Raw genomic sequence first — 17,007 nt, forward strand, 5'->3', positions numbered from 1 at the left:
TATTACCTATTGCCCACAACTGTGTGGCAGATTGTAATATCTATCAATAAATAAATCTATCTATCTATTAAATAGGTAAAAAATAAAAATTTTAAAAATGACAATAAAGGTGAAACTTAAGCCGTAGGGCAGGAGTATACTAATTAAAGAAAAGTACCTAAGTGGTAGAATTTGATAACTAACTACTTACAAATCAATTAATTCTTTTTTTTTTATCTTTTTATAAATTTTTTTATGTATATTTAAAGGTATACCGAAACATAAAAAGATCAGACATTTTATGTAGCCGCAAAATGTCATATTTTAAAGTGGAATTCCTTTCATTCCAGCATATCGACCGTATACACTAATCTTAATTACTCGAACAATTAACTCGAACTGTAAAAATATCTGTAAAGTAAGATCTGTTCACAGACAATATAATATGTATCAGAGTTTTTTTAATTTATTTATTTTTCTGAATAATACTAACAATTGATAAATAGGATTAATTTGAAAACTCATTGAAATTATGTTTATTTCTTTTATCTATTAATGATAATAAAATATCAAAAATGCAAAACGTCATAGTTTTTCTCTTTTACATAGGAAACCAATGGGAGAGTTGTGTATTTATCAATTTTATGGGTGTTATGTAAGTCAGCATAGCAACTTTTATAAATTATAATTCCTTTAGATATGATCGTTATTCAGTGAAAAATAAATCACAGCATACATTATTCACTTTTGTGACTTGGAAAAGACAATTCCTTGCCATTACTGGGCATGAAGTTGGTGCAATCGACTCCCAAACTTGAGAAAGTCAAGTTAGTTACCGCAGGGCAAGTAATGAGACTTCTAAGAGACACTTCCTTCCAATACCCTCAAACTGATCAAGATTCCACTTCCTAGTCTTGTTGTACATTACAAACTTAACTTCGGTAAACTCGATGGGTAATTATTAACTTTAACTTAGCGAAAACATTAACAACAATGAGTAAGCATTTGAAAATATACACATTTTTTAATTTTAAACTTTACGATTCTATATCAATAAAAAACTTATAAGCCACGAACTTCTTAACGATAACTTCAATTTTACTATACCCAGCTTACGACACCGGGCATTATACTGTTTGGAATCATGTACTAGCTTAAAATGTAAAGTTATCAGATATTTTTATGTAAGTCAGTTTTAAAATACCATTATTGCCGAGATGTTAGTTGTTTGGATTAATATCAATTCCAGGATATAGCCCTACCCAAATTCCGTTAAATGATGTTAAACTAAACAAAATAAACATTCTATAATGCAGGGTTGTGAGCGTTTACATTGCCCAGTACAAACCAGTGAACTTTAAATAGAAATTCCTAGTATTCGGGGTCTATGTTTGGACAATAAACTAAACACTATTACAATATAGATTACAATACAATCAATTCTGTGCATACGATAGCTGGTGAACTGGAAAGTTTAAACACGGTTGCTAGAATTACATTATTAACTACTGTTTGAATCAACTCATGAAGTATTAATATTAATAATATATTAATAAGGGTTATATTCCACTGGTAATGGTTTTAATAATGTGGAATTAAAATAAGTCTTCTATTTAGTGCCAAATTCAATATATAATAAATATAATAAAAAAGAATATAAAGAAATCCAAATTCAATGTCACGGCTTATCAGGGAGTTTTTAACTAACCCTCTACCCTTTTTTTGAAAAAATTCAAAATTTATTTATAAACCTTGAAATCTAAGCTACCATGTACTACTTATCCAGTAATAAAGGCGAGAAAGCTATACTTACCTAAGTACTCGGCATTTTTTCAATTCATGCATTAATAAAGGGTTTCATACCATGGGCCATGTCAACAACCTGGCAATTATCGTGGCTGAGAGTGGTGTGTCTCATTGCAGAGTCGTACCTCGTTGTGAGAATAAAAATACGATTTGAGTTCACTTCTCTCCTGGCGTATTTAAAGAATAGGGTAATCCTGTCATTCAATAAACTAATCAGAATAGGGTGTTCGTTTTGGAACCTCAGGTACCCTGTAACGATGAGACCTGCATGACGGTGTCGCATGACACAGTGCAGTTGCTAGCCACAGGAGTGCTCCTGGACCTCATCCTATAGCAAGAAGTCTTAAAATTGGAAGTGATAAGACAAGGGCTAGAAGTGGTACCGGATAGACTCTGAAGAGGATCGGTAAAATCCCAAACTTATGGAAGACCATCGTCTGCAAGAGGACTTGATAGAGAAGGGAAAGGGGTGGAGGGTGGTTAGCCAAAAGGGCGCTACTGTTAGAAAATTCTTCCCCACCGTCCATTCAGGATTGGAGATTAAGTATTAAGCCCACCCAGACATCGGTGAACCAGCGGTAGAAGAAAAAGATGAACCAGACTGAGACCAAGAGGGCTGGACCAGGTTGACGAACTGGAAGAGGCACACGCATAGATGCAGGACACGGGGGCTGGACCTAGCAAACGGATACAGGTGCAGATAAATCAGTAAGGCGCTCAACCTAGTGCTGGGCTACACAACAATAATGTTCCAGAAAAAATTGAACGTCATAAATAAAGATATATATATATATAGGTTACAGCCTTAGTCAGCTGTTACTTCGATGTCAGCTGACTGAGGAGATCAGCTGATCGCATGTATATAAAAAGATGTACCGAACCCAATAAAGCAGAAATTACTTTTATCTTTCACAGTAATGCACTTACTAATTCACTTTTTATTTCTGTTTTAGAGGGTTCGAAAAAAACAATAAAGCAGTATGTTGCAGCACTTCACACGTGTTACATCTTATTCCTTCGTCTCTTTTTTTTTGACTTTTGGCTTCCTTACAGAATCAAAGCATACATTGTTGAATAAAAAATAAATAAAACTAAAGTGGGATTAAAATATAGACATAAATGCAATAGATAAGTCTTTACCGTAGATGTTGAGCCTGGCGGAATGAGAAGCCTTTCCCGCCCTGTTCTCAGCTGTGCACATGTACTCTCCACCATCTTCCACAGTCACATGGCTAATGTTTACGTGACTGATGACGTCACCATGAATTGTAACGTACTGGCCGATTTCAAATCTAAAAAAAGAATTAGTACAAATTGCATTAGGTCACTATTGAGGAAATAAAATAATGAAAAAAAAAACGAATAGGAAATAGAACTATAACGTTAAATTTTGAAGTATAGTTTCGTATTTTGACAAACTCATTTAATTTTTACTTTTCAAACCACTGATTACTTTTGTACGAATGAATTTTAAGCATTTATTTTACGTATCCCCAACGCTACTTGATTTAGTATTGCTTTTAAAATAAAAAAATATATACTGCCTATGTTTTGTTTTTCACATCAAAGTGTATATTCTTTCTCCTCAAAAATACAGTTATTTTTGACACCTACACGAGACCTAGTGTAGAAATATAATTAGAGTGTTTTCTATGGTTAATATTTGTACAAGCCTATATCACTCTATTTTACTTGTTGTATTTTTATGTAAATATAGTTGTAAATAGCAATAAATAAATTTTAAAAAAATTAAGTTTTATAAAATTTAATATAACTTTGTGTCATTTCTCTTACGGGTGAGTGATACTTAGTACATATCATTTTTTTTTTAATTACTGAACGAATTTGCGACAATTAACTTTCGTTTTTCTGTCAAGTCATGTTAAACGTAGAGTTAACAAAAATATAACAGAATTTAAAAAAGAATAAAAAGTCATTAAGTTTGCTAGTTTAAAATTTCTGCAAGTCCTATTCAGAATTATTTCAATCTGGTACAAGAGGATGTAACTACAACTATTTCTATGGAAGTTGGCAACTCCAGCATCAATGGAGGTGTATACTGTGGGCTTTGGATAAGATAAACTTTTGTGAACTTGAAAGTTGTTTGAAGGAAGGACTTTGTAGTTACTTTGATGAGAGTACTCACATAGGTTCAGCTTCGAAGAGAAAGCAGCTGGAAAATTTATTTTCACAAAGTAGTTCAAAAGTTATTTAACAAAATAAAAATAAAAAAGTAGAGAGCAATCAATAAAGCTAAAAAGTGTAAAAAAACAAACAAAAACGATCTCGATCATTTTTCAATAAAGTAAAATGAAGTTTGTTTGCTTTAAACCAATGTTTATTAAATTTAAACAATCATTCTACCATGTTCAAACTTCATATACTTGGACTTTCAATTAACTTTAGAAAATATTCTAAATTAAATAGTTAATCATGATTATGTATGTGGAAGATTATACATTACACCTAATAATATGGGATGATAAACAAGTAAGGAGTTGTAGTGGTAAAAAAAAATCACAAGCACATTGCCAGAACAGTGCAAAAGTGGCGTATCTTCAAATTTTATTATCTTGGGTTCTACTTAATTTGGTATTGGTTTTCAAAAAGATCTAACTGAATATATGCCGCCACTAATTAAAATAAAAAAATTGATGTTACCTTACATGTACAACCATAATTAGAACTAAATTTTCAGATACGCCAGTTTGGTAATGAAGCGAAGATTTAAGCAGGAAATTTTACATTTGCTTACGTTTCGACCTACTTTGCCTTTTATAGCCTTTAGTAGGAAATAAAACGAAATACAAAACAATAAATAAGAAGTGAAGATTTATATAGGAAAAAAGTACAAAAAATTAAAGTATAAGTGCGTGTTTTTTATAATATAGTTTTGTCGGGTTGTTTACTCATTTACTCACCAATTTAGGAGGTGCGGTACATAAGAATCCTGTCAAACTATAAAGAAACGTACAAAAAATATATATGTAATTAAAATTTTTGAAAGTTTGAAGAATCTGTCTCCCCTTTTTTTTTCGTATACTGATCCCACCCTTTAATTTTTCTGCTGCCTTTGTCTTCCAAAACGCGTTCTATAGTAATGCGTTGTTCTCTCATTAACACGTACAAGCTAAACAATTAAAAAAATATAACAGAAAATGTACCTTTACTGTACCTTTTTCTGTATAACAACAACCCAGATGTGTAATATTATGCCATACAGACATTAACAGAAATAGGAAAACACAAATTTTGGCCTGGTTGACAGTATATAGATATATTTTTATTTATTCTTTCGTACCTTTTTTGTAGCCCTCAAATTTAAATTTCACTTCGTTTCCCTTCATCATTTTCATTTTAGAGCATAGGTATAAGAAAATATGTCATTAGGGATATTTAGATCCTCAATATTCGCATTTAAGGTTTATAAAAGTAAATAAAGTATACGTAAAATGTAGACCTTATGGAAACTATATGAAATGTTCTCCTTTTATTCAGGAATGTGAATATTTTTTTTTTGTTTTATACACCATCATTTAATCAACACCCTAACTCGTATCTCAGCCAGTATTTCAACTCGAAAACCACATTCATCTCCCATATCCAGAGGGAGCGTTTATATGGAATCGTGTTTGATATATTTTCTTCATATTTTTTTTTTTTAAGTTAGAGAAAAATTTACGGAATAAAATAAATAAAAAAGCAAAATACAAGGAAACTATTTGTTTATATTTTATTGTTTATTAAACAACTTAAAAGTAGAGATAAAAATTATTGCTACAAAATTTTTGTAAGATTTTTTTTAGTTATATACAATAACTAATATTTAATTTTACCTAGTGTTGTGAAATAAATATTTCATATTTTCCAACTTTATCAAAAGCCCAAAAATACAGTACAGAAATTAGTTAATATAGGCATCAGTATTTAATTCCGTAAAATTATTTTTTATATCATATATACGAACCCGATATTATTCCTTCCATAATAAACTCCCTAACCACCCAAACTCACTAGTTTCTAACCTTGCTTCCTCTTCCAATCCTGGCAATCCTCCGAGGCGCCTGAAAAGAAGATGGCCTCGTGACCTTATATTGTAAACTGTTTTTAGAGTTCTACTACTGGGTAGTTTCTCTATATGCTGTATCATATCATTATGTCATTATGATCAAATTTACTTGTTGTATTTTTTTATACAGTTGTAAATATCAATAAATAAATTTAAAAAATATCATATACATTAATTTTTCTTTTTGAATAATTGACAAGCAGTTATCGATGTTAAAAAAACATCAAAACTCGTAGTATGAAAAAATAATATCGGAACAAAGATCTACATTCAATTAGGTTTTATTTTTTCTTTATTAGATTTTATATTTTATTTAAATATTGAATATTCTAAATGGAATGGCTATTGTGATTTATTGACATCACCATATCCACCATCACCTCGGATATTAATAGAGTGCTACTAAGCAAAACAAGTTTTTCTACCATGACGTAATACCTAAAATGGGAGAGTGCCTGATATTTTTAGCCCTCAAAGTAGCTACCATGCTATGTTCTACAGAAATTCCATCAACGCCAACGCCTCGCTATATTTTTTACTATCCGCATGGTAGATGTCGAACAGTATAAAGGCTGAGCCTCTTCCACATGAAAGAATAGAGGAATATTCCCGTTATAAACAGAATGTCGATAGGGAAATAAGGAGGATGCTAAGGGATGGCCTATAGGGCAGATCCAATCAGTACGGGGTGGTCTCAAAGCGGGCGGAGATCAAAGGGCGTGCCAATCCAACTCCCACAGTCGGCGCCCCAACAATCCCTTTACCCTCTGTTGGCTACTGCTGGCGTCACCTATGCAAGACAGATGCTTCACTAGTATGCACTTCGTATCTCTATTCGTTCAGGAGTTAGAATTGAAAGCGATAAAACTGTACGAAAATACGTAAAATGTGCAATGGTTCAATTGATTTGTGAGATTAAAGTAGGGTTTATTTAAAGTATGCTGCACACGTATTATTATTGCCAAAAATGTATTTTCAACATAGAACAAATATTTTTCTCCTACCTCCTTAAGTTAATGATTATTTTTTCATAGTTTATATTTATCGGATATTAGTGCTGACAAAATGAGATAGTTGATTATTTCGTAAAAACAAAATCAAAGGTACTTTAGGGGTATATTTTTTTTTAAATGCGTATTTAAGTTCTCAAATATATTTCTATGACGATAATACCTGTCTGATATTAATCACCATTTTATTGTACGTTACCATACCGAGTTTAATAAAAATCGTCAGAGCTGTTTTTGAGAAATTTTTTTCAATAAAGTGGCACTTCTGGGTAGTCGATTTAATCGAAAAAGCGTCCCTGGTATATATCCCACACTAAATAGGTCAATTCAATTCTTCACGACTTTTAAATTTCGTACTGGGCTGAACGCACTCGCACGCAAGCACTGAAGGACGCACACACACAATTTTGCAAAACTTGGTTATTTGGACTGAGGAGAATTCAAAACGTTTATTTCCACCAAAAACTGGAATTTGGAATTTTTTAGATCTCGATACTTTCCCTTACATATTTCATATAAGCAAGTAACATGTGCTTAATCATTTTTATGACACTTGAATATTCCCAATCAATGTATCACGTAAACTAAGGGTGCTACAGAAAGATGAATGGAACTGATTTTGTCGAGATTAAAGTTTAAATAATAATTTTTTAAATTTTTTTATTAGAAATATGTTGTATGTTTCATATACACTTGAAAATCTTAGGAAGGAACCACCCATTGGTGGTACTTCAAACATTAATTTAAATTAGAAGGACCCGTGGCCATCTTCTTTTCAGACGCCTCGGAGGATTATCAGGGATTGTTAAGGATGAAAGATTAAGAATTAGTGGGTTAGGATGGTTAAGGAGTTTGGAATGAAAAGACGCATATCTGTTTTGGGCCAAATCTGCAATGAATGGGATGTTGAGGTCTTTTTAGATGAGTTTATTTGTAACGTAATAAGGAGCATCAAGGATTTTACGTAGGATTTTGGATTGTAAGGATTGGATGCGGGAAGAATTTGATGGCTTGGTAGAGCCCCAGAGCTCAAGTCCGTATGTCCAATTTGGTCTGATTATCGTAGTGTATACTAATTTTTTGTAGTGAATGGGAAGTTTAGAGCGTTTGTCAAGTGTTGTAGCAATCGGATTCTACGAGCAGTTTCTTGTCGTTTCAGTCTTGTGTGTGGATTCCAAGTAAGTCTCTTGTCAAGATGGAGTCCTAAGTAATAATTTATCTTATTTATTAAGACTCCATACTCTTACTTATCCATATATGACATATATGCCAACGTACTATTAAATGGTCTTACCAGATTGGTCTTATCCTCTTTGAAATACATTGACAGGGCTTTAATGCGGATTTTTAAAAAAAAATCTACCTCAAAAGTGCCCGGTGATTGTGTTTATTTGAAAAAAATAAACAGTTCTATCAATAATAAACAATGGATAAACACAAAATATTGAATAATTTTATGAAGAATTAAAGAAGAGAAAATGAAAAATATAATTCTAACAGTAAAGCCGAGACTGCCAGATCTTTCACGATTGCATTGTAGCTTCAGTTTCTTTTGTTACACTGTTGTATCTTGGCAGGGAGAAAATTTATATTCGTTATCCCCACCTCAAGGAGCCTTAAATTAGACTTTTATTTTTAATCTTTTTTAGCAATTGTTATAAACTTCTTTTTTTTTTTTTACTTATAAAAAATAGTTTAGACATTTAAAATAAGTTTCCAAATTCAAATATTTTTTTCATACACCATTTTCCCAGGCGGAAATATTCTTGAGGATATTATCAAATTGAACTGTCGTAGGATTCAGTGCGCTTCTATAACTACTCACTTCTGCCGAAGGTATTATTAAAACGAATTTTTTCAATCTTACTTAAGTAAATAATTTTATAATCCACGGTTTAACAAAAAAATTAATAAAACTCAAATCCGTAATTTTTGTCTTCTAAAATATCTGGGACCCACTTTCCTTCACTATCGAAGTGGTTTGTTTTATCGGTTAACGTCTCATGTCCTCCTACTTATGCTGATGTTCAGGATATCCTGCATATTACCAACCAAGTTTTTTTTTTCTAAGGCTGAGATTTATTATGGGTGTCTACCATGAAATTAAAGATAAGTTCCAAATGGCTTCTAGCTTTAAGATGTCTAAGGTACTACTCCATCACTTCTTCAAATATTTACAGATTTAACGGCTAATCTGTTTGAACGAAAGGGCAAGATTGCTCGATTATGGTTCTCACAATAGCAAACAACACATAATCAACCATACGACCTCTAACGATCATTTTCTGTTTGACTGAAAGAACCTCTGAATCGATTAGAGGAAGAATAAACAGATCAAGTCACAATAGGAGCAATGTCACCCTCGTTTGTAGAGGGCATTTATTTCATAGTATACAGTAAACTGACAGTGAATAATAATGCAGATGAATATGAAAGAACTCAAAATTGCAACGCGTTCTCCTCCACCACACGTTGTGGGTTAAATACAAACTTTTCTCTTAGCCTAATATTATTCTTTCAACGCTGCCAACTCGTGCCGATTGAATTATAGGTGTAAATCTTGCATTCAGGGGTGCAATGCCAAAATTTATCGCCCGATGCAGTTAGTTATATCCTTTGGTTTTTGGATTACCTACACTACGCTGTATTCATATCATATAATATATAATAATTTGTACTTCATATGAAAAAGTAGTGTTTATGAATGAGACAAATCATTTTATTTAGAAGAAGCTCTTCAATTTACTGCTTGGTTGATGTAATAATCGCGCTAAAGAATACGACATGATTGGGGTGAGAAATGTCAGTAACGCAATGCTGATCAAAATAGGTTGTTTTTATCATTTTATAATTTTATATCATAAAAAGAGGAACAAGATAACCATCGGAGTCTTTTTCTAAATAAAATTGGTCACTTCTAAATTCTGACACGCTGAGATACCTCTTGACAGAATATTAATAGGATTCTTGAGGATAGGGACCGCATTTTAATATCCATTATCATATTTATAACAGTATCTATTACTATTATACTCTTGTAAATGAGTACCTCAGGTATTTTCCAGAAAAAATTGGCGGTTAGAACCAAGATCTCTGCCAGACAGATACAGAAGTAATGTAGTTGACTCCTCTCTTTCCTAATCAATACTTTATCTGTTTTATTTTTGCAAATAATGTTCATAAATGTGTTAAGGTTCGTTGTGAAAACTTATAAATAATTCATTATATTACTGCTTATAAATAATTTATATATTTGTAAATTATGATATGCCTTATAATAATATTACGCAATGTTATTTACTATAGATATTTTTTCTGATGAAAGGAATATGGTCCGGGTGCGGTCAAAAAAACTCAAATAGTAGAAATATACTATTTTAATGAGCCAACGTTTCGCCCCACGTTGCAGGGCTTCTTCAGGGCTATTTTGACGGCAGTCAAAACAAAAATGTGTTGTGTAGATATTTTTTCTATTTTTCATTTTTTTTTTACTTTATTTTATTAAAGAGATAGTCATAATAAATAAATCAAAATCCACCTGCTATTTTAAGTATTTTGCTTATAATAATAAAACGGCTGGTCCCTTAGATATCGTTACTAAATGTCAAGTTATTACTGAATCTTGGAATATAGTCAATTATGTACACAATAAAAATAATTAGGAAGTTATATATAAGATAAGCTGGAAGGAATGTTTTAGATTATATACCTTTTTTTATTTTATGGGTAAAATGAAATAGAAATTGAAAAGTAGATTTTTTAGTGTTAGAAGTAACGATATTCTATTAAAAAGAACCAACTTAAGTAAGAATTACTTGAACAAAAATAAATATTAAAGAATTTTTAATATAAATAAAAATTACTAGCCATTTACTTGGTTCTGTTTTATGTTTTTCATTGTGAGCAAAGTTGAAAGGCAGGTACAGCTATAAATTTTTATAAGACCATTTTCCGACCAGCTATTATCTTCATTACGCTGTCCCCGTAGCCACTAATCTTTTAAGTGGGTCCATTCACCCAGTTTATTAATTATTCATGACCTGGATGAGATATGATATTTTAGTAAACGTTGCTTTTACGCAGTACACAGTAGTTCATCACAAGGCCAAAATAATATAAATTTTATGAGAATTAATATGTCGAAAATTCGTTTAAAAGGCAGCTATCATTTGTATTCTAGAGAAGGTATGGTATAATTTGATGACAACATGAAATCTAGAAAAATTAGCAAAAAAGAAATAAGTAATGTTTACATATTTTGCTCACCAAGACTAGGTTCTTAAAAAAAAGGAAAAAATCGGATTAAAACTCCATAGATAGATTTTTTAATAATATCTATTTAATAAATGATAGATAATCACGCCAAATATAAAACAATTGCTTGTCAAAATGTTTTGTGGTCGTAAACAAGCCATCAATGTTTTATAAGCATTGTCAAGACATTAATGGTTATTTTCCTATTTCTGCGATGATGGTCCTCGTCATGTATTCGGTATTAAAATGGAATAAAAGAACTATGTGTTAAAGTTTTGAACTGAAACTACTTTACCGACAATTTACACATCAAGAAAAAAACCATAACATTATACAGGGGTAAATTCGTGACACGAGTGAACGCACGAGTGAACGCTCGATGCTAAAGAAGAGTATGGGGGATAACGCTGGATGTGATTTGTATTTATATTAAAATATCTGGAAAAGTAAATATCGTAGCTGCATACGGTAGGGTAGGAAAATGTTCAACATTTTATCCTCTTTGTAATGAGCTATAATACAAAATTGTACATTGGCTTTACACCGAGATAGAGGTGAAAAGTAAAAATGATAATGCCAGGAATGAAATGGTCACTTGTTTTAGAACTTTTGAATTAAATTATCTAGAAAACTACCATATCATTAGTAATAAATATCATTATTTAAATATATACTAATAGATATCATTATGATAAATATCATAATTAATACAATTTTAATACATTATTTCATTTCCAGTAGTTTCACTTCTGTCAGCTAGTCCCTAGGCTGCCACTGTTTTTTTAATTAGGCCAGTTGACTTGGATAGGAGAAGGATGATATCAAAATTGCCTGAGCAGTTGGAATCAGATAAAATAGATATGGAAACATTGAAAGATACTCCTCGAAGCTACATGAAAATTTATATTTCGTGGCTGGGTACTTCCCTAGGTTTCATGTTTGTGTACAGAGTTAGTGTAATTCACATGGATAATTGACTCTACTATTTCATAGCTCCTTTTCTACGCAAATCTGGGGGAATAAAATGGTGTCTTATTCACACTCCGGATTCATTCAGTTAAATTTCTACTCGAGACGGATTCAAACGTCTCCTATTCCTATATCTTCTTAATTAATTTTAAGTTCTCCTTTTTATTGATTTTCATTTATAAATCGGGGATTTTTCGTTTGTTTAAGTTTTAGTTTTTTTCTGTTTTTTTTTTTATCGTGTTACAATGACAGTTATTTTATTATCCATATATTTAATTTAATATTAAATATAAGTTATAATCGCTATAATTTTTTTTCTATTCACAAGATATCTTTTCCATTGATTTAAAAGTATTTATACTGCAAAAATAAAATTTGTGTAATTGCAACGATGGCTTACCACACTATCAGAATGAGAGATAATAGCACTCTATTATCATCTCTATTATTAACACTTCAAGGTTAAACAGTTATTCCAAACTGATTATTGGAAGACTAGAAAAGAATTAGAATAAGCCTGCATGCAGAGGGAACTTTTGACTCCACATACATGCTTCCGTAAGAAACATTAAAAATAGTGTAGATGCAGGGTCATATATTGATTACAATCTAGTCGATTCCTTTCTTATATCGTATTATTTTCTTTCAGTTTTTTTTTAAATTTACGTTTGTGTTTTTACTAAAACTATTGTTTTTCCGGCCAACAACAATTTCTGATTAGTCAACTTTTACTAATTGGAAATTGTTGTTGTGACCTGGGCAGAATAAGTGAAGTTGAGTGTTTAAATATTTTTAGTTCCAAAATTGTGTTAAGATGTCCCTGAGGATGGGTAAATAAGAAAAATAAAATGTGTTGAAACAAAAATGGATAAAAATTGAATTATTTATTTAAACAAAATTAACCAGTCTCAAGAAAGTTAAAGATCATAAATATATTGTTTTTCCTTTTAAGCGTAAAGAGATTGGTTCAGCTAAGAAGATAGTTACGATCGTGCGCTCAAATGCAGGCCTCTAATTTCCGCATTGGAAGTAGATAAATTATTCATAAAGTTATTCATAATTTTATACACTTTTAGTTTATGGGTTTTCTTGACAGACATGAGAAATGTGCATCTTTAATATTAAAATAAAGAAAATTGTTCCAAGTATTTCTACCACAGGTTTAGAATTTTTTTTTCAGTTTGGTAATATATTATTTTTATATCCATATATTTTGATAAAAAGATCTAAATATCCGAGGAGAAACGCTATCGCAAAAATTATTTTCTTATTAATCATCTAAAATTATATACTTAGTGATAAACCTCAGCCACTAAGCTTTCAGCACAATGAATAGCAATTCGAAGTGACACCTCATATCTGCAAAACAATTACTGCTCTCTACGGAATTTACTTTAGTACTTTACGGATAAAAAACTGTTTTAAAATGCAATTAAAATCATCCAAGGATTTGTGATTTTTTCGTGACTCTGAGAAGGGATGTCGGATTAACTGCTTGACCGATTATGCCCAAACTCTCAATTGACTAATGACCAATGGACAAACTGACAAGAAACCAAAGTTGGGCCTTGATGTCTAAAACATAAATTGCAAATAAAAATTTTCGATTTGAAGTCAATTTTTTTTTATTTCCTGCCTTGTAATAAAGATTTTCTACCTACGGTGATGAAGAAGTAAAATATAAAATAACATTATTAATTAGTTAAATACTAATGAATTATACACTTTTGTATATTTTATATTTTACTCTTATAGAATATGAGATACATAGTTATACATACTATCAAAATTATAGGTGGAAATGAATCTTTTTATCTAATTAGCAATGCAAAAAGAGTTCCATCCTTACCATATCATGGGCGTGTATTATCCAACACGCGTGCTTAACAAAGACCAATAGTTTTTTTTTTTTAATATTTATTTATTGCTATTTACAACCGTACATTATAATACATTTAGTAAATCTGATCTAAATTAAATTGGAGTGTTACAGGCGTGTAGAGAAACTACCCATTGGTAGCACTCTAATGACATTTTACATTAGCTGGTCTCGTGGCCATCTTCTTTTCAGGCGCCTCGGAGGATTGTCAGGAATGGAAGAGGATGCAAGATTAGAAACTAGGGCGTTTGAGTGGTTAGAGAGTTTATAATTGAAGGATTGATATCTGGTTCGGGCTAGATCGGTTACATAGGGAACATTAAGGTCTTTATGTATGATTTTATTTGTGACAAAGTAAGTAGCATTGAGAATTTTACGAAGGATTTTGGATTGTAAGGATTGAATACGAGAGGAATTCGAAGGCTTGGTGGAGCCCCAAAGCTCAACTCCATATGTCCAGATTGGCCTTATTACAGTCATGTAGATCAGTCTTTTGTAATGAGTTGGAAGTTTAGACCGTTTGTCTAGTAAGTGCTGTAATATTTGAAATCGACGTGCAGTTTCCTGTCTTTTCAGTCTGGTGTGAGGATTCCAGGTTAATCGTTTGTCAAAATTTAGTCCAAGGTAGCGGATCCGTTTGACAGGGGTAAGAGTAACATCATTAAATGAAACTGTAGGGCAGTCAGTAGGTTTAAGACGAAGGGTAAAGGTGATTTGATGGGATTTGTTGGAATAAGACCAATAGTAGCTTCAAAAAATTGGATAATTTAATTTTGTTTTTATCTCTTGGACCACTGTAGAACGTCAAAACATAATTCCTCCATTCAGAAGGTAATCATCCAAATATATTTTCAACAAGCCAAAGTATTGTTATTTAACGTTTCATAACGTTAAATAACTATGCCAATATTATATATCAAAGCTAAAAATATTCATGTTTTTTACTTTAAAATTATATAATGAAAAACTGAGCATAAAAATATGTCAAACCGTCTAATAAAAAAAAGTTTGAAATAAAGGGCAATAAATCATACAGTAATTCCGGCTGCCACGAGAGCCGAGAGTAATATGCCACGATATTAGTACATGGATATTCGCTTAGGATCCTGATAAAGCCTATACAGTGTTTGGAAATAAATTATTGTATAGTTTAAATGTTCATCTAATATGAAAATGATTAACAAAGTAATCGTAATTTAAATAATATCATATATAAACATTTAATTTACCATTAAATACATAAATAATGGAGGCCTTGATTATAGGTGACACTCTATTGATCAGAGTGTAATGTCGGAGATGGATTGTTGATTAGAAATATATCATATCGTTTCAGTAGTTGCTACTAGCTCTTTGAGCTACATTTAATCGAGGTCTCACTTAATTTACACGTTTTACACAACACTCACCCTTTGCGTCAACAAAGTGTATTTTAATAATCTTGTCTTGTCTTAAGTAATCCTCTCATATTGTGAATACTTAACCACATTTAGTGAAACTTAAAGGGTATTCTAACGGTAGGATAAATATCTATAAGGGATTTTTAGAAAATAAAATATAACAAAAAATATTGCATTATTCATTTAACCCAGGTAGATTCAGTGAATAAGTCGTGAAGTCGAAAATTATAATTACAGTTCGGATTTTCCTGTAAATCTATCTTTTGTTTCCTTGCTCCGAATTTCGCAACAAAAAAAGTTTTGAGGTTTTTCTACAAAATTACACGATCATGATTTTTGCTTAATGCATTTACTAAATTTCTCATATGCTTACGAATATTTTATTATTTTTTGCATTATTTAATTAATATTTTAGATTCACCAAAAAATGAGGTTCATATGTTAATCAAGCAATACATCGCATTCAACCAACATAAATAGAACAAGTAAACAAAAGTTTACTTGAAATAGTATTAACCAGTAACTTCGGATAAATGTGAAAAAGTCTGTCAAGAATAAACTTGTTATTGTGTTGAATCCCCACTCCAACTTTAATCAATCATTCTCTCATTTGTTTTTTTTTAATTTTAAACTAAATAATATTTTTTAATCAAACTTTTTAAAACTTTCCACGTTTAGTTATTAATTGTTAGTTTTTGGTTAATGCTATATTCCGCTAACCGGACGAATAGGCAAGGAAACATTCGGAAAAATCCTTAAATATATTAATTTTTAAATTAAATAATCTTTTAAAGTTTATAATTGAGGTAGTTTTAAGATGTTGAAAATTTAATTCTAGTCTTCATAATAAGAATATAAAATCGTTTAATACAATTGGTTTCCTCACAAATCTTTATTTATCCACAAAATGTAAGCTTTTTAATCAGAGAAGTTTAATTTTTTATTTTGTGTGCATAATTGTATAAAATATTAAGTGAGTTTACTTTGATTAAATAAAAAGTAGGTAAGATTTCCTTGAATTAATATAAAAATTGAAAAATAAAGGAAATCATTGCAGGATTTGGATGTCTTATACACATTTTTTTACTTCACATTTATCGGTTTTTTATTGCTCGAAAATCCGGTCTCGTTATAACATTTCTAGACATAGACATTGATGGCTAAAACGTTTTACGCCTTTAAACAAGACCAGGCAAACAAACGTTTGTAGACATAAATTTCCAATTTTAACCAACGGGAGATTTTATAGATATTTTGTTATTACAAATAGCGATATCTTTCCTAGCACAATCGTTTCTGGTTTAGTTTATACAATTTCAAAGTTCTAGAAGCCAACTTAACTAATTTAAGCCTTTCAAAGAGGGCAAAAATAAACCTAACCGAGGCATGCAAAATATTTTAGAATAATAAGAATTATTTTTTTATATATTTTTTTTTATTTCCAATCAAGCCCCTTGATTGGAGATAAAAAAGAAAGGTTGAAAGTTCAGAATATTTTGAGGAATAGATCGAAATTAGTTGTAAGGAGGGGGTAAGCCAAAGGCAATATAATAATGTTAGTTTGTTAAATAAGAATTATGTAGTAATAATATTCGTTATTCATTTAGTGAAAATTCCCTTAAAATGCAGCATACAATATAT

The 17,007-nt window shown here is 30.9% G+C and overlaps 1 protein-coding gene across 6 annotated transcripts in view; it reads right to left on the reverse strand.

The window, feature by feature from the left end:
- Dscam2 (Down syndrome cell adhesion molecule 2) overlaps positions 1–17,007 on the reverse strand; it is a gene marked incomplete at its 5' end in the record, with an annotated part of 104,947 nt that overhangs the window by 57,284 nt on the left and 30,656 nt on the right. For all 6 annotated transcript variants that reach the window (XM_014435712.2, XM_014435713.2, XM_014435711.2 and 3 more), the window contains 1 exon segment: positions 2,926–3,077. In XM_014435712.2, the coding sequence (XP_014291198.1) occupies positions 2,926–3,077 (152 nt within the window).

The sequence above is a fragment of the Halyomorpha halys genome, unplaced genomic scaffold (assembly GCF_000696795.3).
Source record: "Halyomorpha halys isolate HHAL.00 unplaced genomic scaffold, Hhal_1.1 Scaffold1657.1, whole genome shotgun sequence".
NCBI lineage: Eukaryota > Metazoa > Arthropoda > Insecta > Hemiptera > Pentatomidae > Halyomorpha > Halyomorpha halys.